The 26,197-nt window shown below is 45.6% G+C and overlaps 1 protein-coding gene across 50 annotated transcripts in view; it reads left to right on the top strand.

The window, feature by feature from the left end:
* MAP4K4 (mitogen-activated protein kinase kinase kinase kinase 4) overlaps positions 1–25,962 on the top strand; it is a 151,394-nt gene extending 125,432 nt beyond the window's left edge. For 9 of the 50 annotated variants that reach the window (XM_081596913.1, XM_081596905.1, XM_081596908.1 and 6 more), the window contains 14 exons: positions 221–372; positions 1,292–1,389; positions 1,937–1,945; positions 3,276–3,451; positions 4,029–4,149; positions 7,366–7,483; positions 7,786–7,956; positions 10,354–10,497; positions 14,069–14,203; positions 16,805–16,905; positions 18,406–18,555; positions 19,084–19,243; positions 20,755–20,894; positions 22,666–25,962. In XM_081596913.1, coding sequence (XP_081453039.1) covers positions 221–372; positions 1,292–1,389; positions 1,937–1,945; positions 3,276–3,451; positions 4,029–4,149; positions 7,366–7,483; positions 7,786–7,956; positions 10,354–10,497; positions 14,069–14,203; positions 16,805–16,905; positions 18,406–18,555; positions 19,084–19,243; positions 20,755–20,894; positions 22,666–22,749 — 1,759 coding nt within the window. In that variant the 3' untranslated portion in view covers positions 22,750–25,962. Of the gene's footprint in view, positions 1–220; positions 373–1,291; positions 1,399–1,936; positions 1,946–3,275; positions 3,452–4,028; positions 4,150–5,121; positions 5,314–7,365; positions 7,484–7,785; positions 7,957–10,353; positions 10,498–14,068; positions 14,204–16,804; positions 16,906–18,405; positions 18,580–19,083; positions 19,244–20,754; positions 20,895–22,665 lie in introns of all 50 variants that reach the window. The other 41 variants (XM_081596880.1, XM_081596878.1, XM_081596888.1 and 38 more) reach the window with 12 other exon arrangements.
* The last annotated feature ends 235 nt before the right edge of the window (positions 25,963–26,197 follow it).

The raw sequence follows: 26,197 nt of genomic DNA, 5'->3' as shown, positions 1-26,197 counted from the left end.
GGTAGAATGTCTTTCACATTTTCAGTGTGTTCAGCTATCTGAGGTAAAACCAGTGAGTAACACTGCTGTCACGTCTGGTGAATTTCATGTTACATCCGTTTGTGGGCTGATGTTCTCATTACTGCTGCATCTCAGTGATGACATGGTGCTCGTGTTTACGGTCTGACACTGCGTCTCGGGACAAAGTTTGAGTGGCTCTCTCGTCTTCTTCTCCCAACAGTAGCATCGAGCCGAGGCTGCTCTGGGAGAGAGTGGAGAAGCTGGCACCCAGACCGGGCAGTGGCAGCTCCTCGGGGTCCAGCAACTCAGGGTCCCAGCCCGGCTCCCATCCGGGCTCTCAGAGTGGCTCCGGGGAGCGCTTCAGAGTGAGATGTAGGCTGCCTTTCCTTTCTTCTTTTCCGTGCTCACCACATGGGGTGACCCTTGAACACCTAGGCTTTAGGGACAACCCCCCATCCCACCCCCACCCAGCAGTTGAAAATCCCCTTCCGTAGTCAGCCCTCCATCCCCGTAGTCCCTTTGCATCTGTAGTTACACCCCACAGATCCAGCCATCTGGGGGTCCTGCAGTACTGAATTATTGACTTGTTGAAAGAACTCCACGCACGAGTGGACCTTCAAAATTCCACCCCATTTTGTTCAAGAGTTGACTGTGTTTTGGAAATCCTTTTCAATCATGGAAAAGACCTGGAGTTTTTCACAGTTGCATATTACCATACAATGTTTCAGTGTAGGTTTGCTAATGACACAAATAGTCATCGTAATTTTAACAGTAAAGAGTTAAGTTTTGAGAGCTTATTCTTGTTGAGCACCTTCTCACTTAATCCTTATAGCAACCCCCAGGAGATGGATATATATTGTGCCTCCATTGTATACGTTCAAATAACTGTACTTTAATGAGTTTCCGTGACTCATCCAAGGTGATTAGCTAAACATCCAAACTGAGCTTTGAACCCACTCTTCTCAGCATAAATTCCATCAATGTTGTCATCAATATTGGTTATCCTCACATACTCTTAATAATAGGTTAGTAGAAATTCCCTCTGCTTTATCATTGATGTAATGTAACAAGTTGTGAACACGTATTAGTGCAGTGTGACAGTCAAGGGTTCTCAGGAAGGGTCAGAAACCCAGGGTTCGGCCCTGTGTGTGGAGGGAGACCTTGCTGTGAGCGTGGCTGACAAGCAGGCAGGGCCAACAGGAAGTGATCACAGCCAGGTGGGCTGGGCAGCTTCGTGGGCCACACTCAGATGTTCACGTGTCTCTGTCTTTCTCATCTCTGAACCTCACAGCATCATCCAAATCTGAAGGCTCACCATCTCAGCGCCTTGAAAATGCAGCAAAAAAGCCTGAAGATAAAAAGGAAGTGTTTAGACCTCTCAAGCCTGCTGTAAGAATTGCACAAAATCCATTTTACTCCATTTTCAAGCTTGAGTGAGAGCTTTCTTTTAAAGCCGTGTCGTTGAGAAGCCTGCAGGCCTCCTTGAGGGGCCTTGCAGATTTGAGGGGTTCTAAGGAAAGCTGTAAACCTCAGACACATTTGTGCTCTGTGCCCCACTGCCCGCCCAGTCATTTAAAACAATACAAAAGAAAAGCCTTCTATGCTTGGCATCAACCTTTACATGTTCTTGGTGAGTGGGCATGTAAAACACTGGCTTTAAGAAGAGATGTTTTTCCCTCACCTTCTTCAACTCCCCCGGGGTTGAAATCCTGCCTTTGGCCCGTGGGGCAGCAGTGTGGCTGTTCTGTCTCTTTCGTCCTGGATGCAACAGCTGCCTTGTCACTGGGCACACTGGGGGTTTGAGCCTTCCGGGCTTTTGTCTTTTGCTTGCACTGATTTCTGTGCCCCCTCCCCCTTCTCTCCTCTCTGCTCCCTGTGCTGTGCGTTCCTTCTCACCGATGGCTTCTCTGGCTCAATGGACCCCCGCCGACTGCAGGGTGAAGTGGTAAGCCCCCTCTAAATAGCTCAGCATCTGAGTGCATTCTAACTGCCGTTAAACTCGGCCTGTGATCCACCTGCATGCCTCTTCCTTCCTCAACTTGCTCTTTTCTACCTAAACTTTTGCTTCATCTTTCTTAACACTGAAAATTCTCCTCGTGTGCTTATTATTATTAAATACAGCTTTAAAAAAAATCACTGTAACAAAAAACCACAGCTGTACTCATGAAGTTGCAAGCAGGAGGCCAGGCCAGTCCTTGCTTACTTGTCTCAGAGGTTCAGGTGCAAAGGAAAGAAGCGGGTTCTTAACTGGCAAGAAGAGACTCTGCCAGAAGGAAGTGTGGCCATGGAGCCTGCCTTCTAAAAAGAATTCTAAGTGGACAGGTACATATTTCGAGCTTCCATATAAAGATATAGAATAGAGATAACGATCAAGCTCGAAAATTGTATTTGGATAACTGATAATTGATTGACTCTAAAAAATCTTCATATAGAAGAGTAAAGGGAGCTGATGTGCTTGTGAGTAACCCCAGGCAGCTTTCCCTCCTGCACGCACGGTCCTGTCAGTGGTGGGAAGCCTGCCCAGCCACACATGCCGGGCACTTTCTCACCTAACACGTCAGGAACTTTGTTCACGAATGTGGCAAGTGGTTGACAGTCTGTGAAGCCAGACGTGAGCCATACACTGTACTCACTTCACTGTTTTTCACTTTTCTGCAAGTTGGGCATTTTTCAGAATAAAAGTTGGAGTTAAAACCTCCCTAAATAAATAGTTTAAATCACCCCTCTTTAACTAGAGTCTTCCTGGTTTTTGGAACATCTCCTTAAAAGACATTGCCACAGGGCCAGATATCTTGATAACAAACTACCAAGGTCTATCTGGTACACATTTGTTGATTAGAATTTTCTGTCTAGCAGAGAGGAAGAAGCAATTGGTATAGTTATGCCAGAATGCAGCATACATTTTTTTGAATGTTTAATTTTGGTAAGATATATATATGTAATGTAGAATTTGAAACAAAAAAATAGAATTTGATAGTTGGAAAAATATTCTCAGCTCATCATAAACAGATGATTGTTTTCTATGGCCATTAGGTTAAAAGTGTGGACAGCATCTTTGACTTCTAAAAAAATCTTTTCTGTTTCTTCTAGTGTTTTGACTTTTCTTGGTCTTTCCTATCAAAAGTGTTAAGAGCTCCACTTCATGATACCAGTAGGCTCCCTACAAGACAGTTTTGCAAAACTGAACGGCTGTTTGTTGCAGCGTTAGAGCGAGGCGCCGGTTACCGTGCTGGGCCTCTCCTGCCTCCCTGACACTCTTCTGTGCCCTGCACTAGGACCTGACGGCACTGGCCAAAGAGCTTCGGGCTGTGGAGGACGTGCGGCCGCCGCACAAGGTGACGGACTACTCCTCCTCCAGCGAGGAGTCGGGGACAACGGACGAGGAGGACGATGACGTGGAGCAGGAAGGGGCCGAGGAGCCCACGTCTGGCCCGGAGGACACCAGAGCCACGTCAGTCCCGCTGAGCCTTAGGGAGGATGAGTGTCCCTGTGGGCTTCCCAGGTGGCTCAGTGGTAAAGAACCCACCTGCCAATGCAGGAGATGCGGCTTCGATCCCTGGGTCGGAAAGATCCTCGGAGAAGGAAATGGCAGTCCACTCAGTATTCTTGCCTGGAGAATCCCATGGACAGAGGAGCCTGGTGGGCAATAGTCCATGGGGTCGCACAGAGTCAGATACAACTGAGCATGCACTCACTAGTGTCTCCCCCCGGGCCTGCTTTCCGGTTGGGACAAGGTTTTTAAACCTGTCCTCTGATCCTATGAAATTGAATATTTCACTGTGGTGGAGTGAGCCTGTTTCCCTCTTCTTTTGGTCGGTGTGTGTGCATGTCAGTGCCTCTCTCCAGGACTCCTTCTTTCTCATTTCCTCTCTTTAATTTGAGGCTGTGACAAAAGGGAAATTTCAGTTCATTTTCCTTGGGGAAACTTTATACCGATAACCTTAAGTCCCTGAGAAGGTGAAAAACGTAAACAGTGTATCTTTGGCTTGTGTGTCATGGCCGGTCACATCTGGATTGTGTCTCAACAGATCATCTCTGAACTTGAGCAATGGTGAAACAGAGTCCGTGAAAACCATGGTTGTTCATGACGACGTGGAGAGTGAACCAGCCCTGACCCCGTCCAAAGAGGGCACGCTGATCGTCCGCCAGGTACCCACGTGCTCCGCGCGGTTAGAGGCCGAGCTGCTCCTGTGGTCATTAACCCACTTGCTTATCCACTCACTCATGCTGTTTCTGCATCATCATCTGTTCTCACGTTAACCAGGCCTGGAGGGCAGCGGGGCCGGGGTGTGGGAGGCAGGCGTGTGCTGCACATCCCCAGGGCGGCCGGCAGCGTCCCCCCATCCTGCCCTCCCTGCATGCTGTGTGGCAGCCCCCCTCCCAGCCCCACACAAGCCCCGCAGTCTGTGTCTGAAGCAGGGCAGCCGGGAGGTGTGCACAGACCTCTCTGTTCCAAAAGGCCATGGGGCTGAGGCGGGAGCAGCCGAGGCAGGCAGGAGCCGCCCGGGAGCCAGGAGCCTCCTGGAGCCAAAGGGGTTAGGGGGGACGGTCTCTGCACTGTGCTTGGGTGTTAGTCTCCTCCTTCGTGGAATATTTAACGTGTGCCGCCCGAGGTGTGCTCCTTTCGGGCTGCCAAGTTTTACAACCGCCTCTTCATTTCGTAGCTTAGAGGGAAGGAAAGTGATGCTCTTCTCGTTTAAGCAGAGCAGGGCCCCTGTCTAGAACTGCAGGCCTCTCCCTGAGTGTGTTTCATGCTCTGGCACTACATTTGGATGGAAGGCGGGAAGTGTCCCAGGAAGGATGAGGGTTTAGAGAAGTAACAGTGTGCTTTCTAGGGTTTCAGAGAGATTTAAACAGAAAGGAGACAAAGCCAGTAGTTTTGGTAATAGCAGTTCCCATGGCAGATAGACCAGCGTGGCGTGGGTTCTGCCGTGGCTTCCGCTGGCTCATCCGAGGCACTTGGCAAGGAGGCGTGAGCAGACCCAGCTGATGTCCTCCAGTCTTGCCTTGATGACCCAGCAGAGCTTGGGGAGTCACCCAGCACCACAGCAGGCAGGGTTAGTAGGGTCTTCGGCATTGTCAGCGGTGCTGAGCGAGACCAGTGTGCCTTTTTCTCTGCAGAGTGCAGTTGACCAAAAGCGCGCCAGCCATCATGAGAGCAATGGCTTTGCGGGTCGCATTCACCTCTTGCCAGATCTCTTACAGCAAAGCCATTCCTCCTCCACTTCCTCCACCTCCTCTTCCCCATCCTCCAGCCAGCCGACACCCACCATGTCCCCACAGACACCCCAGGACAAGCTCACTACTAATGAGGTATGTCTCGCACCACAGCTGGCTGCTCTCCCAGGGTTAGACCAGCACCGCTTAGGAGCTAGTTTGCAGAGACCTTCCCACGCCCTGCCCTCACCTCCCCTCCCCGCCCGCCTTCTTCTTTCACCTCCCCTTCTCTCCCACCCCCCCCACCCTCACCCCCAGTAACATGTTTCAGGTCTGTATACAGACCCCTTAACCCTAGAGCGATTGCCCTCCAGATTTGCCAATTCACTGTTTACTTTTCCCTAGATAAGTAGTTGCATGGCTTTTCTGATTCAGTTCATTTTTCAAAAAAAGTCTAAATAAAACGATTGTTGTGTTTTCAGATCCTTTATGTATTTGGCATGGAATTCTGATAGTCTTTTATAGAATCTGCCCTTTTCATTCTTTTTATCCAGTAAATAAAACACAGAAACATTTGGTTGAGCAGATTTGGCCTTATCAGAACAAATGTGTCACTTTGTACAGGAACTTACCTCAAAAAGGGCTGGATTTTTTTTTTTTTTTTTTTTGGAGAGGTATTATTGGTTGGTTACTCTTATTTATTTTTGCCAACCTTGTTGAAAGGATTTCTCTCCTTGAAATTTACAATCACTCATAGTTTAAGAGGCCAGATACTTTTGGGGGGAAACCCAGAAAATTAAGATGTTAAACAAGAAGGGCAGAGAACTGAGCGTGCTTTTAATTTCAGCTTTTGAATGGAAAATCCTGTGTGCTTGTTGGAAGACATGGCTGTGGTCTCAGTCTGGGTGCTTGTTGGGTGATTCTCTTGGGGAGACACTCATGGCCCCAAGTGCAGTGACAGTTCACCATGGGCCCCCATCCTTAGTTACACAACTGACCGTCTTCATGGGAGGTTTGGCTTAAATGCCTTTGTTGAAGGTTGCAGTAGCATGTGGCTTCAGCCGATCTTGTCAGTGTAAGCATTGAGCTGCCGGCCTGCCCACCTGCTCCTATTTTCGTTCTCTTATTAGAATAATCCTCTCCCCTTGAGGAGCCAGGGGAAATCAGTGGCTTCTAAGGCAGGCTCAGCATCAGACTGCCTGCCACTGGGTAGATGGGCCCCAGCTCTAGACCCGGGGATGGGGGGGAGTGCTCAGGGGCAAAGCCTGCCAGCAGACAGTTGTGCCAGGTGGGAAGCGGGGAGCTGAGGAGGGGGTTGAGGGGGTTGGCTGTAAGACTTGTTTTTTCAGCTGCCCAGGGGAGTGAAACAGTTACAGGACAAAAGCAGTGGTCAGACATGTCTTTCCCTCCACTTATATATCCCACCTACAATTACATTCCTTCTTATGTTTAAACTTGGCTCCATTTTGCTCTAATGTACAGTATGTACAATAACCCTTAACTCACTAAACTGGCAAGTTTATACTTCTGTTTGTTTTTAATTGTCATTACATTTCCACTTAACAATTTGTTTCACTTTCTTTGTGTTTTCTTTTTTTTTTGTCTTAAGCTACATTATTAACCAAAACACTCCTATTCCTAAAAGAGCAAAAGAATATGCCTTTGCACCTTTCACTAATGAGCCCCGCTATTTGATACGGAGTTGATGATACACCTAAAACTATGGTGGCCGAAGCTTCTGTAGTTTCTGGCAAGAGGCTCACTTTAAAATAAGCAATATAAGACTTAAGATTTGCCGATATTCCAACATACATTCTTTGGACTTTTGGGGGGCAGGAGAACAAACTCAAAAACTGATGAATTGAGATCAAGACATTTCAAACTTTCTTTAGGAGTTTTCATTATGATTATTTATTAAAAGCCCAAGGAGCTTGTGAAGTATAGATGTTGCTGGTAGCTTGTGCGTTCTGTCTTACCGGAACGATGTTTCTGGAAAGAGGGGTCACTCTCTTGGCTCCTGGTTAAATAGCTTGTATTGAGGGTTGCGGGGTTCACACACAGAGGTGCCTGCAGACCATTTGGCGGGGGAAGAAGCAGGGGGATCAGTCTTCTGTATTGGGAAGCAGAGCAGTGCAACAGTGGGTTGAAGTATTTTGTGTTTGTTCTTTTACTGTCATTGTATTAATATGACTGAAATTTACATTGCAGACTCAGTCCGCTAGTAACACACTCCAGAAACACAAATCTTCCTCCTCCTTTACACCTTTTATAGACCCCAGATTACTACAGATTTCTCCATCTAGCGGGACAACAGTGACTTCTGTGGGTAAGTAATACAGCAGCAAGGAAGCAGCCACCGGCAGGGTACTTCTCACTCTGTTTGGTGTGGTGGGCACGTTTAGTGGTGGTTGGCAGGTTCAGACCTCAGACCAGATGCACACCCCACTGTCACTGTCTTTTGCAGTGAGCACCATAGTCAATCTCCATTTTTCACGTCCATTTCTTATGAGTTTCTCTTCCTCGGCAAAGAGTGGGTCGCAACATGAATCTTTCCTGGACGCATATTGGGGAAGGGAGCAGGCCCAGCCCTCACGGAGACAGAAGTAATTCCAGTGTCATATGTTTCAGTGGGGTTTTCCTGTGATGGAATGAGACCTGAGGCCATGAGGCAAGACCCTACGCGGAAGGGCTCAGTGGTCAATGTCAATCCCACCAACACTCGGCCCCAGAGCGACACCCCAGAGATTCGCAAATACAAGAAGAGGTTTAACTCCGAGATCCTGTGTGCTGCCTTGTGGGGTAGGTGTCTCTGGGCCGCTCTAGCCCTTCTGTTTTTCTTCTCAAGGGTGGGCCGGTCATTTGGTGAAGTACAGCTTGGGATGTCTGGGGGGTTTGGGGAGCGTTGTTCATGGGTGAGGTGGAAGACTCTTGACATCCCTTGCACACGCTGTCCCATGGAATCCTGCAGGCACACAGACCTGCCCTTGTTTCAGCCATCATGTACTGGACAGAGTGACTCACCTCCATCACTTCATATAAAAAAGAAGGAAAAAGATGAGAAAGGCATTTGATTTGGCCCATATTGTTGTTGTCCTTTAATGGACCGGAACTTGGGGGTACAGAGTCGACCGATAAGAAAGTAAAAGAGGGAAGAAAAGAGGCTGATATTCCCTGGTTTACACAGTATGCCAATATAACTCTAGGACAAAGAGCTAGCACCATCTGCATAGGCTCAGGGCGCCCTCTCGAAGAGGTCTTGAAAGCCCAGGCAAATAAGTAGACACGATGGACACCTGTGTTCCGTGGAAGCAGCCTGAAACGGAGAGAGGGAGGGAGGGAGAGGGAGAGAGGGAGAGCGAGAGAGAGAGAGAGAGAGAGAGAGAGAGAGAATGAGGAAAGACGCGGGGACCAGTGCTCTGGTGGAACAAAGGCATTTATTCAACATATTGTGGGCATATATATACTCTCTTACCAGATAGCCCTTTTTAGCAGAGATAGGGATCAAAAATCTAACAAGTCATCTAGAAAGCCGGAGGCTAGAATTATTCTCTAGAGAGGGGGTTGTAAAAGTTACTTTACTTATCAGAAAGGAGGAGACTTGTAAATGGCTGCTGTTCACCATATGGAATTTCCATACGAATGAGATACATGAATTTCTATTATCCCGGAAAGCTGGCCTGCCAGCTCTCTGGCACCTGTATTCAGGTGCTGTTAAGGAACATAGAATTCATGCAAGGCTGAAAACAGCACACAGGAAGCCTCCTGTTAAATGTATCCTGACACCATATTTATAGGGAGAATGAAGAAATTTGTCAAATTGCTTTGCTTTGAATGTTTCAGTTTAACAGTCTTTCCTGACTCTTTGTGACTTAAGACAACATCTAAGTGAAGCTCTGGGGGGATTTGTTTTGTTTTTGTTGTTGTTTTTGATGTGGACCTTTTTTTGAAAATTTATTCTTTAATTGGAGGAAGATTGCTTTATAATACTGTGTTGCTTTCTGCCATACAACAGCGTGAATCAGTCATAATTATACATATGTCCCCTCCCTCTTGAACCCCCCCCCCAATACCCCACTACTCCCACCCAGTCCCACCTCTCTAGGTCATCACAGAGCACCAGGTTTGAGCTCCCTGTGCTATACAGCAGCTTCTCACTAGCCATCTATTTTACACATACCTGATGAAAGTGTTAGTCGCTCAGTTGTGTCTGACTGTTTGTGACTCTATGGACTGTAGCCCCCCAGGCCCCTTTGTCCCTGGGATTTCCCAGGCAAGAATACTGGAGTGGGTTGCCATTTCCTTCTCCAGGGGATCTTCTGAACCCAGGGATCAAACCCATGTCTCCTGCGGCTCCTGCATTGTAGACGGATTCTTTACTGCTGAGCCACCAGGGGAAGCCAGAGCAGGTGTGGAGAAATGAGAAGGGAGATGGGACACGGCTGGCGAGAAGGAGCTGGGGTGTGCCGGATACGTACTACTCCTAAGAAAACAGGGACTGAGGACCAAATGCAGCTGTTTGTTTCTTAAAGATGATGGAAGATGGTCTTTAAGAAAACCTGAAACTGAGTGATAGATGCCAGGTTGATCACAAACCGTTAAGGACTAAGGGGGCTGTGTGTGGCTCGTTCTAGAAGATTTCCTGAGCAAAGACAGATGTTGAAGGAAACAGGTGGGGATCATGACATTGGACAAAGGTTTGTCTGTCCGGTTGTTTGATAGGGTACATAAGAGGGAGAGTCGTGGTACCCAGGAGATGGTGGGCTCAGATGTTCTGGGGCTACTGAGGAGAATCTAGAAGCTAGAGGATCAGGAATGAGGCGAGCTCATTGCCCTCTTAGATCCTTTTTATATTAATGTGTAAATGAATATCCCACCCTCTCCCCTCCATGGTGACTTGTTGCAGTTTGGGTACTTTAAGCTCTGACCATCCTTAGCTTTGGAGAAAAAAATGGCAACCCACTCCAGTATTATTGCCTAGAGAATTTCATGGACAGAGGAGCCTGGCAGACTGTTAGTCCATGGGGTCCCAAAGAGTCAGACATGACTGAGTGACTGAGCACACATATCCTCAGTGTCTCTGTTTGTGGGTGACTTGGGGAAACCACTCTTATCCTGATAGGTGGTGCTGTTTGCTCCCTACAAGGCCATCTGCCACGCACAGTGTAAAATTGTGGTCTTTCTGTGTCCTTGACATAGGAGTGAACTTGTTGGTGGGTACCGAGAGTGGCCTGATGCTGCTGGACAGAAGTGGCCAAGGGAAGGTGTATCCTCTGATCAACAGAAGGCGATTTCAGCAGATGGACGTCCTGGAAGGCTTGAATGTCTTAGTGACGATATCTGGTAAGTGTGGGTTTGGGAGAGCAGCCCGGCAGCACTGTTTAAAAGTGCGGTGCTTCCCCACATGGAACGTGAGTGAGCTTGTTTTCCGAAGTGATAGCTCAAAGGTAGAACCATAGCGTGATTTTACAATAATGTGATAGGAAAGCGTATTCAGACGGGACCCACTTGTGTGAACTTGTGACGGAGTGGGGCTCCTCTGAGCTGACCTGGAGCAGAGTGCCCGCACTTCCTACTCCATGTCTCCACCCGCCCGCCCGCCCGCTCCATCCCCATCTTGCCGCTGCCCCCTGCGGCCTGTCATGTTCAGGGTGTGGGTTTGTGTCCACTTCTTCCTACAGGACTCTTTGGTGTAAAAAGAACTATTCTTTGCCATTGCTGGTAAAAGTATGTGTTTGTTTTTCTTTTTTTTCCATGTCTGTCAGCACTTGCTCTAAGTTTCTTTTTAGGAGGAGCATTTTTCTTGGTATAAATTATATATGTTGATTGTAGAAAGTAAGAAATACTGCAGAAGAGCAAACAGGAGGAATGAATAGTAAAATCAGTTCATCCAAAGAAACTGTTAACTTCACTTTTTAACTTCCAGTCTTGTAAGCATATACACACTCAAAATATACACTCGGGGGAGAAGAGGTCTCTATAAAAATAGTTATGCAGCATATTAAGGGAATAATATGATGCCTGTGTACTGATGAGATGGTTTTACCACATGTCAGAATGCACTGCTGTGCATACAGTTGGCGTCTTCTCACCCTTGGTAACCACTGTCCTGAAGTTAAGGTGTGTCCAAACCTGTAGGTTATTTTTCCGTATTCCTTCATGATAGCCATTCTGTGTGGCCACAAAATGTTTCTCTGCATGGATGCACTAAAGTTTATTTACTTCTGTTGTAACTCTTCCATTTATTCCTTTTTTCCCCTCTCCTGTAAACATTTTTATAAGTATCTTTGTAACTCACTTAACCATTCAGCATGTGAATCCATGTTGCCTGGATCATAACTTCCTAATTTGCATTTTTTCTGGAGTTAAAGAGTGTGTAGAAGTATAAGACCTATCCCCTCATTACCCACAGTGATTCTGATTTAATTATCAGCTAACTCAAACTTGCTGTATTTATTTATATGTAACAAATTTCTCACAGTAATTTTTAGTTTTCAAATAGGTTTTTGGTTATAAGTAAGCTGTCTGTTGAAATGCAAAAATTTCACAATCCATCTCCACTTAAATGAGAAAACAACCATGTAAGACTTGAGTGCTGATGGAGATAGGTTTTCAAATCGGAGGAAAAATAAATCTGCAGCTGAAAATGGTTGGAACTTCATTTTGTGATCCAGTGAGCAAGGTGATTTGTGTGGATCAGTAATCAACTGATACCGTTTTTTGGGTCCATTTTTTTGGTATTCTTTTTATAGCTTTCATTAGTTTTCAAAATCATAAAAGCAATAACACGTCAATTGTAGGAAACTTCAAAAACAGGAAAAAAAAAGCTTAGGAAAAAGAAAATAAAATGTAACCCTGTCTGAGAGAGATAGCTCTTATTAACTTTTTAATATATTTCCTTCTCATTTCTATAAATGCATCTCACAGTGTGGGAATAAAACACTGTACATAAAACAATGTTGTCTTTGTTTCACTTAATGTATTGAGTATTTTCCAACATTCAGAAATTCTTCAAAACTTAAGATTGTGTTGAAGTATAAGACATAATACAGAAAGTACACAGATTATAAATAATTACAGGTCCACGAAGAGTCACAGTTAGCCATCGTGTAGCCCCCAGCCTGGTGGCCTCCCCCACCCGCCCACAGCTCTCCTGCATTGTCTCCATCACCAACCCCCCCCCCCCCAACACACACCCACCCGAGGAAGCGCTGTCCTGACTTTGAACACCTTAGAATATACTAGATATGGTTTGATGTCTCTCTTTTTGCCTTCATTGAACTGAACTCAAATAAATGGCGAAAATACTTTTGTGTCTCGCTTTTTTTTCTAGAGCAGTTTTTTGTTTATGGAGAAAGTGAGCAGAAAGAATAGACAGTCTTATGGGCCCCTCCAGTTTCGCCTCTTCTCTGACACCTGTTACAGTGGATGGACTAGTATTCATATTAGCTGAAATCCACAGTTTAGGGTTCTCTGTGAGTGTCCTCTGGGTTGAACACATGTGTAATTTTATCTACCTTTACAGTGTCATACAGACAAGTTGCATCACCCTAAAAATCCTCTGTGCTCCATCCCTTCCTCAGTGACCTTTTTTTGCTCTCTATTGCCTTTTCCGGAATGTCCTAGGTGGGCTTAACACAGTGTGTAGCCTTTTCAGACAATTGAGAGCAAGTACCTTTTTATGAATCAAGATGATGACTTCTTTTGTCTGTTCTGGGTGCTTGCTCAATATTTCTGCTAGATTTGTTGTTGTTGTCCAGTTGCTAAGTCATGTCTGACTCTCTGCGACCCCGTGGACTGCAGCTCCCCGGGCTTCCCTGTCCTTCACTATCTCTCGGAGTTTGCTCAAAATGAAATTACTTAGCACGCATGTCCATTGAGTCGGTGATGATATCTAACCATCTCATCCTCTGCTGCCCCCTTCTTTTGCCTTCAGTCTTTCCCAGCATCAGGATCTTTTCTAATGAGTGAACTCTTCTCATCAGGTGGCCAGAGTATTGGAGCTTCAGCATCAGTCCTTCCAGTGAATATTCAGGCTTCATTTCCTTCAGGGTTGACTTGTTTGATCTTTGTGCTTGCTAGGTTATCTCTCTTCTCATTGATGTGTAGGACTTCTTCACATGTTCTGGGTGGGAGTCTTCTCTTAGCTCTGTGCATTGTGTCCATTAGCTTATGGCTTGCCGTCTAGTCAAGGCTATGGTTTTTCCAGTGGTCACGTATGGATGTGAGAGCTGGACTATAAAGAAAGCTGAACACCGAAGAATAGATTCTTTTGAACTATGGTGTTGGGGAAGACTCTTGAGAGTCCCTTGGACTGCAAGGAGTTCCAACCAGTCAATCCTAAAGGAGATCAGTCCTGAGTGTTCATTGGAAGGACTGATGTTGAAGCTGAAACTCCAATACTTTGGCCACCTGATGCAAAGAGCTGACTCATTTGAAAAGACCCTGATGCTGGGAAAGATTGAGGGCAGGAGGAGAAGCGGAGGACAGAGGATGAGATGGTTGGATGGCATCACCGACTCGATGGACATGGATTTGGGTGGACTCTGGGAGTTGGTGATGGACAGGGAGGCCTGGCATGCTGCGGTTCATGGGGTTGCAAAGAGTTGGACATGACTGAGTGACTGAATTGAACTGAACTGCCTTTTGCTGGACTGAAGTCCCCAAGTTGGGTGATCAGTGAAACCCTTTTGTGCTCTTAAATGGGAAACAGTTGTTACTCCAGAAGGTTTTAAGAATCAGATGACCTAATAGCTTGGATTGAGTTTCTAGTGAAACGGATACAAAATGATTCCCTTGGGGTGGGGGAAGGGGATGGTATTTTTGTTTATTACAGTTTATTTTGATTACTATTGTTAACAAAGATACCTAATTTTGAATATGCATGTAAAGTACTTATTATTTGTTTTGCTAGGCAAAAAGGATAAGTTACGTGTCTACTATTTGTCCTGGTTAAGAAATAAAATACTTCACAATGACCCAGAGGTTGAGAAGAAGCAGGGTTGGACAACAGTGGGGGACCTGGAAGGCTGTGTGCATTATAAAGTTGGTAAGTTCCACCATGGTTGCAAGGGTTCTGCTTTTCAGAGGTTTAATTTATCTTTTGTTTAAAATTTATGTGTTTTTGAAGCTTTTAGTGAGAAACGTGTCTCTGATACTCCTAACTCATTTGAAGCACCTTCTAATCCTGAGGTCCACAGGGCTCCGTTTGAATCATAATGAGGTTCACTTCAGCGGTCCCTGACCTCCATCACCCTGACCTCGGACAGTCCACATTCTCCTCTGTAAGACGGGGTTCAGAAGAACCTCGTTAAGGAAGCATTGCCTGAAGAACACCAGGCCCCTTGGATTCCTCCTTGGCCTTACAAGCTGGTTCTCACTCGAAACACTGTGGCTCCTTGGCAGTTACTGATGGGATGTTTGAGAGTTTGCCTAAAGAGCTTTGGCCTGTCGGTTTGAATAAAATGCGCTGTGCACAGCTACTGTGCTCATCACTGAGAAATGAATCTTGCTGGCCAGGCAGCATTTTGTGGCAACCATTTTGTTCTTTTCTCTGCAACATTCATGCCCTGCTTCTCATAAGATTTCACAAGAACAAAACCAAAATACATTTTTTGTGTGTGTTGGGGAAAAAAAATCAAAATACTGGCTCTAACATTGGAAATTAAGGAGAAACGATGGTGCTTAGCCCAATTACAGTTTTATGGGTGAGATGATGTGTTCTAATTGCATTTGAAATGGGAAGTTGAGAAGATGAGCAACGGGTTTCTCTATATATTTAAGACTGAGAATGTGAGGGGCCTCTTGGATGTTGATTTCTGCTTGTGTGTTTTCTATTCTTCTGTGTTTATGAAGCTACATGCTGTGGTCAGTGCTTCTGCTCCCAGGGATATTCCAGTCCTTGGCGTTGTCATCTTGTTGATGTAATCTGTTCGCAGCCCTCAGCTCACTGGTTACTAATGAATGTGAATGCCACCCCAATATTAGAGTGATTCTGAGTGATCCTGCAGGGCTCTATCCCCTTGGTGTAGGTTTGAGGCTTAGGATTTTCTGTGTTGTAACATTTTTACTTGTTGAGAGTGGTAGCTGGAATCATATAAGGCTGAATGTAATGAACTGGCTCATAACAGCTGAAATGTCCCTGAATAGATGACCCCACAGGGGAGCAAGGGCAGATGTGTTAGACTGAGCTGGACTTTTCCCCAGGACAGAATGTCCACCCTCACTCAGGCCCGTTGTTCATACAGGATGAATCACAAGCATTCATTTGTTAGGTTTAGACTTCTGTTGTTGTTGTTCACTCGCTCAGTCATGTCCAACTCTTTGCGACCCCATGGACTGCAGCATGCCAGGCTTCCATGTCCTTCACCATCTCCCGGAATTTGCTCAAACTCATGTCCATTGTGTTGGTGATGCCATCCAACCTTTGCTGCCCCCATCTCCTCCTGCCCTTGATCTTTCACAGCATCAGGGTCTTTTCCAAAGAGTCGGCTCTTCGCATCAGGTGGTCAAAGTATTATTCAGTTGACCCGGACCTGTGCTGTGTAGTGTGGTTGCCATCAAGAACAGGGAGGGTGGGAGTGGGTATTTAATTTTATCTGTAAATTAATTAACATGAAGTAAACTTTAAAGTTTCGATCCTCAGTGACACGAGTACATTCCAAGTGTCCAATAGCCCCATGTAACTAGTGGCTGTCATATTAACAGGGTGGGCATAAAACCTTTCAACAGTCACGGAAAACTCTATCCCATCAGCACTGGATAGCCTCTTAGGATCGTTTGTATTGTCATAGTCCTATGATTCATTTGAATAGTGACAACACATGGAATTTAACAAGGAGAGTTATCAAGTCAACAAGCTGAGTCTCACGGTCAAAGTCAGGATCAGTAGTGCTGTGGTTTAGAGAGGCTGTGCAGACACTGGGGTCTACACAGCCAATAAGTCAGGTGTGGCCAGGGCCATCCGGGTATCTGCTCTTAGCAGACATGCTGGCTGTCAGAGAACTGAGACAGCTGTGTAAAGAAGGCCTTCATATATATGTATTAAGTTACAGAGAGATATTCTTTACTTTTGATACAGGACTTTATGAAGAATCCTACCAACCACTACTATCTCTATAACTGGAAGTGCTGTAAGGTGATACTTGGTCTTATACACAGAAACAGATAGAATTCAAATTCAGTTGATGAGTATTTTGTCATAGTTCTTCCATCTGTAAGCTCCACGTGGGACTCGGGAAAGCCCACGTGGAAGATTTGACCTCTTGTTGGTATTCAGTAGTCTCTTCGCTGATAAATCACATCATTATCCTTTGGAACTAATGCTGAGTCCTCCAGACAACAGGGTGGAAAGGTCGACACTGTCCTTAATTATTAAATACTAAGAACGGTAGGAGCAGCGTTGAAATTGCTCATTGATAGTAACCAGGGTATGGAGTGAAGTCCAACATAACATTGAGGAGGATGGGGACAGCCTGAATGTATATTCAGGAATCTGGGAAGTAAACCAGTGCTTGATGTCTCAGCATTGTTCTCTCATTGGTTTGGATGGATCAACAGAGAAGGGCATGTTTGCAGAGTTTGCAGAAGACTGCTAAAGGAACTAAGAGTTCCACCATGATACTGACCTGTGCTCTTCTTACTGTTTCAGTAAAATATGAAAGGATCAAGTTTCTGGTCATTGCTTTGAAGAGCTCTGTGGAAGTCTACGCGTGGGCACCCAAGCCATATCACAAATTCATGGCCTTTAAGGTAATAACGTCAAGTGCGCTTAAAGATAGTATCAGCCGTGCACACTGTGAACAAGAGCCAGGGAATAAGTTGGCTGGTCGTTTATGTAAAACAAGCCAAGGAATCAATGAAATATATGTGTATGTCTATGACACCATGGGCTTCCCTGGTAGCTCAGCTGGTAAAGAATCCTCCTACAGTGCAGGAGACCCCGGTTCAATTCCTGGGTTGGGAAGATACCCTAGAGAAGGGAACAGCTACCCACTGCAGTATTCATGGGCTTCCCTGATAGCTCAGATGGTATAAGGAATCTGCCTACAAGGCAGGAGCCCTGGGTTGGGAACATCCCCTGGAGAAGGGAACGGCTACCCACTCCAGTATTCTGGCCTGAAGAATTCCATGGACTGTATAGTCCATAGGGTTGCAAAGAGTTGGGACGTGATTGAGTGACTTTCACTTTCAATTTTTTATCAGCAGTAGGCAGCTTCCAAGTACACCTGTTCAACAGAGGACTAATTATGAGTGAAGTTACAGAAATTCTTAATGACATAGTGATGTATATTACATTAAATAGAATAAGTATTTAAAAATATGTATAGTATACTATTTTTTGTTTCAAGAAAAATACTGTAGAAAAATACAGTTATTTTGTGGGTGTTTTTAATATTTTTTTGTAATTCTAGACTGCACTAGATACAAATTTTATAAAACTTTTAGTTAAAAATAGTATTACTATGTCACTAGATGTTATAAATCACTTAATAAACATCATTTCTGATATTAGACACAAAACCATAAGCATCACCCCTGGGCCTGTTTTAGTGCAGGGTGAGAAATTAAGAATTTTTTTTTTTTAATCAAAAATGATTGCTTACTTATTTTTTAAAATGGTTTTGACATATTAAGGGTAGGCCTCCATTATCTGGAAAATTGACATACTTAGATGGCTTATTATTTGATTCTCCAGTAAAGCAAGATAAATGGGGTTATCATATTTGCTTTAAAATAAAGCCACATATTATTGACTAAAAGCAATTGATTGTAAAGTTACAATTATCTTCTGAGATCTGATCTTAATCATCTTCATGGACCAAGTACTGTACTCATTGTTTTATAAATAAATAGCTTATTTGGATCTCTCATGAGCTATAGGTATTGACGTTTCAGGCCACCCAGGCTGTCACAGTACATGGTAGCCTCTCATTACCACTATTAAACGAGTTGGAAAGTTAAAGTGGAAGTTTGAGTAGCTCCGTAGAGACTGTGATGACCACACTGATAAAATTCTCTATATGTGTCTCTTGCAGCACTCCTCTCTCTCTATCATCTGCATTAGAGTAGTTGATGTTAACAGATAAAAGCAAAATAAAGACTCACCGTGTGGAGTATTTTTGCTTATGGTTTTTGCCAGGGTGGTTCAGTCATTGAGTAACTGAGTGCCTGGGTCTGGCTTCTCCAGTTGGAACCGTCAGACCTAAGTTCTGCTAATCTCACTGCAGCTTCTCGCCTGCTTCTTTGCAGTCATTTGGCGAGCTGGTGCACAAGCCGTTGCTGGTGGATCTCACTGTGGAGGAAGGCCAGAGGCTGAAAGTGATCTATGGATCCTGTGCTGGATTCCATGCTGTTGATGTGGACTCAGGATCGGTCTATGACATTTACCTACCAACACACGTAAGAAAGAACCCACACTCCATGGTTGGTTGACTGGCCTCGTTTTGTTTTGACTTTTCTCTGTGCTCTGCTCAGCGCACTAACACGGGCAGGGGCTCCTTGCTTCCCCTTTGCAGGGGGGGTGAGTATTTCAGTGGCATGCCCTCTTCAGTAGCTCTCTGCTCCTGTCTCTGAAGCCCTCCCGAGACCTGCGCAGCCCTGCTTTCACTAACACGGGATGGGGGTGGGCAGCTGCTGGCAGGTCAGGACATCCATGGGGGAGGAATGTAATGTATTAAATGGAACCCATAGTCCAAATATATTCCAGGGGCCTCAAGAGATGTGAATGAGTAGAGGATAGGGCGTATCAGAGGTAGACTTTCAGATATACGTGACATCACGTGGGTTCTCCACAATGTTGTCCAGTTGCTGTATTTATCACCAGGAAGCTGAGCCAGTGACTTTGCACTAGACACTCTTATTAAGCCTGTGTGCAGGAATAGAGGTGGCCACCGACATGCTTCCCTGTGCTTTGTCCCCCTTCTCCAGATCCAGTGTAGCATCAAACCCCACGCGATCATCATCCTCCCCAACACAGATGGCATGGAGCTCCTGGTGTGCTATGAAGATGAAGGGGTTTATGTGAACACCTACGGGAGGATCACCAAGGACGTGGTTCTGCAGTGGGGAGAGATGCCAACGTCTGTAGGTACGTGTCCCTGAGCGGAAGAGGTCGTGTTTGTTAAAGTAGAGCCTTTCCTGAAAATACGTGTGTTTCAGATATTGGTGTTACATGGTGTTCAGACCATTTGGCCATTTAACAGAGTGGTTGGCAGTAGGTGGTGGGAAAGGTAGATTGTAGACTGTGATGCGTCATAGTCTTATGTTAGGACAAAATCTTAAGTAGTTTTTTTTTTAATCAATTTATTTATTTTGTTATTCAGTCGCTAAGTTGTGTCTAGCTCTTGGCGGCCACATGGACTGCAGCATACCAGGCTTCCCTGTCCTTCACGGTCTCCCAGAGCCTGCTCAAACTCATGTCCATGGAGTCAGTGATGCCATCCAACCATCTCATCCTCTGTCATCCCCTTCTCCTCTCGCCTTCAATCTTTCCCAGCATCAGGGTCTTTTCTAATGAGTTGGCTCTTCCCATCTTTTTTTTTTTTAATAAACTTATTTATTTTCTTTTTGGCTATGCTAGGTCTTTGCTGCTGCATGGGTTTTTCTCTAGTTGTGGCGAGTAGGAGCTACTCTCTAGTTGTGGTGTGCAGGCTTCTCATTGTGGTGGCTTCTCTTGTTGTGGAGCACAGGCTCTAGGGTGTGTGAGCCACAGGCTCTAGTTGTGGCTCACAGGCTTAGCTGCTCCACGGCATGTAGGATCTTCCCAGATCAGGGATCGAACCCATGTCTCCTGCATTGGCAGGCAGATTCTTTACCACTGAGCCACCAGAGAAGCCCCAAGTAATTATTTCTTAAAGCTCTGTCTTCACAGTCCTTCATTTAATCTAAGGCAGCCAGGGACAGTAAGACAGATGTAGTTGTGACTAATGGGTGGAAGGTGAGGGGAACCCTGAAGGTAAGTGATGCTGTGGTGATCTCATGGCCCAGCCGCAGTCCACACACAGCCTCTGACCTTCTTTGTGCGTGTCCTAAAGATTGATGTCTGGAACCCTGTTGGCTCCAAGTTTATTTCCCCAAACTACTTTGGTTTTATATTAGCCAAGTTGCTGGCTCTGTCCACTTGCCTTTTCTTCTCCCTGTTAATTGGCGTGAGGAAAATATAAGCTAAACTATGGACAGGAAATGGGGGTGATGCTCCAGCATGTCCTCCGCAGAGGCATCAACAGACTTAACTGATAATGTAAAACATCACCTTCCAGGATGAACCACAAGGTTGCACGTGTAGAGTTCCTTACATCAGTGGTCCCCATCCTTCTTGGTACCAGGGACCAGTTTTGTGGAAGACGTGGGAGAGGAGGGATGGTTTGGGGATGAGTCAAGCACATTATATTTATTGTGTACTTTATTTCTGTTATTACATTAGCTCCACGTCAGATCATCAGGCATTAGATTCTGGAGGTTGGGGACCCCTGTCTTACAAAAACCTCCAAATGCTGTTTAGAGGGGTGGTGTGTGTGTGTGTATGTGTAAAACCTGAGCAGCTTCTTTCCATGGCTGTTTCCTCATCTTTAACAATATGTGTTTTCCTCTCTCAAAAAGCATATATTCGATCCAATCAGACGATGGGCTGGGGAGAAAAGGCCATAGAGATCCGATCTGTGGAAACTGGCCACTTGGATGGCGTGTTTATGCACAAAAGGGCTCAAAGGCTGAAATTCTTGTGTGAACGCAATGACAAGGTAACAGTCTCCTTAGGGATTCTTTTTAAATCTTTCAGCAGTGGTTTATTTTCCATGGAGTTCGGTGAAGCCTTTCCTTGGGATTTTGATAGATTCTGAAATAACTGTATCAAGGAACTTTTTCAGCAGTGATTTTTTAGACCCGTTAATGGAGGTCAGGATATATTTTATTTTGTTTTTGTTGAGGGGGTGGCCATGTTTATCGCTGCAGAAATCATTCTGTGTTGGGTTTTTGTTGTCTTTTGAGGTTTTTTTTTTCCCCATTAGGTGGCCTGTCTGGGCTGTGTTTAATTTAGGGATAGAACAGGTTAACGCTCCCAGTTAAATGGATGGAACTCTTTTGTGATTAGAAAGAACCCTTGTGCACATTTAAGTAATAGGGGAAATTTTCCTTCCCCTGATATATGCTTGAAATACACCATTGTTAGTCCGTCTTTTGAGTATTGACATAACTGCATTGTTTTCCTGGCATAAGTGCCTAAGAGGAGAAATTATTTTATGCAAAAGCAGGAGTGCTGCCTACAGGTGAGACCTGTGAGACCCCAGAGCATCAAAGCCCAAGTTAAAACCTTTGCTTTTCCAAACTGGCCACATTGTTTTCTTCTCTAGGACTCCCTTCCTCCCCAAACCAGCCTTGGAGTGGAGCAGACAGCTGGCCAAGAGTGGTGACCCCTCCGGCCTTTTCTAAGCTTAGATTTCTCTCTCTTCTGTCACTTGGATGAAAATATGTCTGACTACCTGAGGCAGCCTACTGCAGCCTTAGAAACATTCCCACCTCTTGCTTCACATTAAAATACATGAAGCCTTCCAGTGACCAGGCCTCAGGGTGACTTCTCAGATGAAGAAGAGCTGTCATTTCTCCTGGGCAGGAGGGCCTCCCGCCCAACTAGGTGCTCTACTCAGGGTCCCCATCACCCCCAGCCCACTTCCTCCTGCAGTCTAGTCTTCTGGCTCATTCGTCGGTGCACTTGACCTACATAATATCTCCCAAATCTTTTACCTTGGAAATCCACGCAACCTCAAAGCTAACCCAGGATTTTACCAGCTTTGGGCCTTACATTTTCCTAAGTATGTTCAGTGAAACCATAACCACAGTATTCTTTGAACTTCAGGCATTTAAACTTTTTTTTTTTTATCATTCATGATGTCACACCCATCAGGGTTTATTAATAAAAAGCACAAAACTAAATTATATATTTATTTGACAGAGTCCTATGAAATAACCAAGACATTTCAGTTTCATTTTTTTAAAAGAGAAAAACAAAACGGCTGAGCCTCCTCCCCACTGATCACTGAGTTTGCCAAACACGTTGATCTTTTGGAAGGTGTTAACGGTGGACGTGAGCACAGATGATCCAGTTTGGGGAACATCTCCTTGCTTCCTCTGTGTTCTCACAATAGGGCACGGGGTGCACAGAGTCACCTCTTGGCTAAGGAGTCTTCCTAAGTTAAGAAAATGTTCATCCCTCAGCCTCCTCCGGCTCTTTGTGACTCCCTGGGCTGTAGGCCCACCAGGCTCCTGTGTCCATGAAATTCTACAGGCAAGAATACTGCAGTGGGTTGCCATTCCTACTCCAGGGAATCTTCCTGACCCAGGTCTCCCCGCATTGCTGGCAGATTCTTTACTGTCTGAGCCACCAGAGAAGGCCTCCTAGTGGAGATGAAAACTGGCTCCTTACTGATGCATGGACATCACCCCAGATTTCCTTTGGGAGGGGGCCTCCGGGCTTTCCGGGTCCCACTCACTCCTCTCCCTCCTCTCTCCCTGCAGGTGTTCTTTGCCTCGGTCAGGTCTGGGGGCAGCAGCCAAGTTTACTTCATGACTCTCGGCAGGACCTCTCTTCTGAGCTGGTAGGAGCGGCGGGCTAGGCTGCCGGCCCCGGAGGTGTCGATCGTGAGAACCCGGAGATCCTGGCAACTGGAGCGCGGAGCTGCTCAGGCCGCGTGGGCGGGGGTCTCCTCCCCGCCCCCACCCGCTCTTACCAGTTCATCCCCATTCTCTTCTTGTCCTGTTCGAAATAAATCGAGGCTGCATCGCAGCTGGTGCTGTTGAGACTGCCATCAGGTGCTATCCGTGCTGGGATGGAGCAGCGGGCAGAACGCATGCGCATTCCCTCCAGCTCCAGTGTTCTTGTCAGCGGCTCCATCCTGAGGCGTCCGCGGATGGAGACCGGACGCCTGTGCGGGGCGGGGTGGGGGGGCGGTTGGCAGGTGTAAACGTGCGCTCGGAGGAGCAGGTCGCTGAAGCCAAGAGCAGATTTAATATAGTAACATTAACAACGTATTTAATTGACATTTCTTTTTTTTTTTGTAATGTGACCATATGTGGACAAAGAAGAAGGTGCAGGTTTAAGAAGTTAATATTTATAAAATGTGAAAGACACAGTTACTAGGATAACTTTTTTGTGGGTGGGGCTTGGGAGGCGGGTGGGTGGGTTTAGGGACCCATTTGGTTTCTTGGGAATTTTTTTTTTTTGGCCAAGAACTCAGTCGTTTTTCTGTGTACCAAGTTTTGCCTAGAATCACGTGCAGATGATTCTTTTAAAAAAAAAAAGGAAAAAGAAAGGGTGTGCATTTGTATCCTGCCCAGAACCTTGTTGTGTGACAGTATTAGTGCTGCCTCGGTCAAAGGTTTAATTTTTGTTTAAACCTGAAAGTGCAACAGCAGTTTCACCACGATTGGCACTTGCAGAGGGGGAAAAAATCTTTTTCAACCACGTGTTTATTTTTTCGCCTACCTCATTGTTTTTAATGCATTAAGAGGTGGTTTAGTTTCTATGTCTTTGGAGGAAAACATTAATGTTTAACCTTGATACCAAAACGATCCGATTGAAGTTTGACTGTTATTTCATCACGTCTCAGTAGGCACAAGAGAAATTGTCCCCGAAGGTGGGAAACAGCCATGAGGCTGATGGGCACATCTGCTTGAGCTGAGAAAGCAGATCACGCCGTTTTCCACCAGATTCATCGGTGGTGGTGGATGGACAGGCAGCTGTTGCCCACAGCACTTGTGGCCTCGCTGTTCTCAGCTCGGAGTTTGCAGACAGGTGGTCATATGGGGGACAACCCCACAAACTGTTGACAGTGTTGCCAGAACCTTTCCTTGGGGCTGGGGATATTTCCCTTTTTCTAAAAATGCAATGCACTAAAACTATTTTAAGAATGTAGTTAATACTGCTCATTCATAAGATAGCATCTTCCTGCGTTTCGGGTGTGATATCAGAGCCCTGGCTTCTCGAGTGCTCTCCCTTGCTCTCTGCGCGCTCTCTCTGTTTTTTAAACCAGTTTTACTTTATGAATATGTTCATGACATTTGTAATAAATGTCTTGGGTAATAATTGGTTTCATGACTTCTGGTCACTGGCTTCCTCTGAGGATGTTGATTATATTGTTTATTTGTTAAAGGGTGGCTCAGCCATCCGCCTGTCCTCTGGCAGAGTTCTGATGGGAATCTCACTCACCAAACAAAAGCTCAGTGTGGCCTAGGCTTATTCCTCCTCCATGGTGAATTTCCGCCCCAAGAAATTAACAATCACTTGCACCTGTTTGCTGAGTCTGCCCCCACCCTCCACCCCCTACCCCTGAAGCTGCATCCCATTTGGCATCTGCTTTGACCCATTGTTCTCTTCCTCCTGGGTCAGCACTTTTGCCAGAGACCCCCCCTTTGAATTTCAAAAATGTAGTGAAAAATACACACGCTCACAAATGCAGAAACAACAGCTGGTCATGTACACCCACCACAGCAGCACCCGCTGAGAAAACCTGCCTCCATGTTGGAAGGATTCAGGCTGGGGAAACAGGCTTTCCATGCATGTTGACTTCAGCATAGTGCTGGCGTCTAAGGCAGAAAGAATCAGTTCTATTCTGGTCATTTGTACTTAAAGAAGAGAAGGTCTGGGCGCTAATCCCGCCCTTGGCAGGAGTCCTGAGACTGGCCAGACCAATCACTGCGGGGCTGCGGTCCCTGTCACATCACTGCTGGTGATTCCCTTCTCAGGTTGGCTTTTGACCAGAGACGAAATGTGCCCTAGCAAACATGTGCGCCAGGAGGAGAATGGACTGCGTAGTGGGGTCAGTTGTAGCCCCTCCCATGACCAGTGAAAGGTCAAGTTGGGCAGGTGTCTTTCAAAAAAATACTAAACTTCTGATACCAACATGAAAGATATAAAAAAGTTGAGGATGATGGGCTCCGAGCTCAGGTCAGTGTGGGCCTGTCCTACCTGGGCAGGAACTGGTGGTGTTGGAGTTGAACGTGACTGAATCCATCTTTGGGCTTGGCTGACTGAGGTCAACCAGCCACTGGTCCCCTGGTCGGGTGCCTGGGGTCTCCTTCCTTGTCTGGGGTGTCTCTCCCTCCTTGGCCTTCCCGCCGTGCAGACTAACTTAGGTTGCCACAGCTTCAAGCAGCCGCCGAGTTAGCTTTCTCCATGGGAGATGGTAGGCTCTCTCCATTTCATTCCTAACAGGGTAGTGACTTCACTCAAGTGCCAAGATGGCAAAATTAGCTGGAGAATTTAGTATTGTGCCGATACCACTAAATATGGAACCTAGAAAACCATGACAACTCTTCCAAACAAAGTATCAGTATGGCTCTAGGTTTAGTTGAAGCTTTAATAAGTGATACTTTTCTGTATTTAAAACAGAGTCTCTATATCAAATGCAGTTTTGTTTTTTTTTTTGTTTGTTTTTTACTTTTTCTCATGCACATGTTGTGTTGAAGAAAATGTTTACAAAAAATAGTTTTGTTACACTAATGGGCATCACATATTTATGGTCTATTTTTAAGTGATTTTTTTTTTTATGGGTTATTTAGGCTTTTGTTTTAGTTGTAGTCCACTTAAATGATGGTTCATAATCCCTAATTTTGCCAATTATAAATTTGCTAAACGGTAATGCAAATGACAAGCTGCATTAAGTTTACTAATCAGAACTGCGAAGCAGACTGGTGGCAAGTACACACACAGCCTTCTTTTTTCAGTGCTAACTTGTCTTCTGTGTATTATGAAAATGACTGTTGTCCCTCTTCTCCCCTTTTTTTTGTCCTTAAATAAAGTAAAAGTGACACCTGTTTCATGTGGCATGAGTTTCAAATATATTCTGTTCCTGCAGAATGTTTACTTTCTATAAGGATCCTCCTTCCCTGGTGCCACTCCTGGCCCGAGTGGGCGGCTCCCAGATTTTGCTATCTCCCTGAAAGGGGTGGCCCAGGGGATTCCCAGGCACAAGTTACGAAAGTGGCAAACATTTGTTCAGAGATCTTAGAATGAGGGACTTCTCTAGTGGTCCATTCAGTTAAGAATCCA

Source organism: Giraffa tippelskirchi, chromosome 4, assembly GCF_054371585.1.
Source record: "Giraffa tippelskirchi isolate mGirTip1 chromosome 4, T2T-mGirTip1v1.2.pri, whole genome shotgun sequence".
Taxonomy (NCBI): domain Eukaryota; kingdom Metazoa; phylum Chordata; class Mammalia; order Artiodactyla; family Giraffidae; genus Giraffa; species Giraffa tippelskirchi.
Note: the sequence above shows the minus strand (reverse complement) of the source record. Positions and strands in the feature narration are given on the sequence as shown.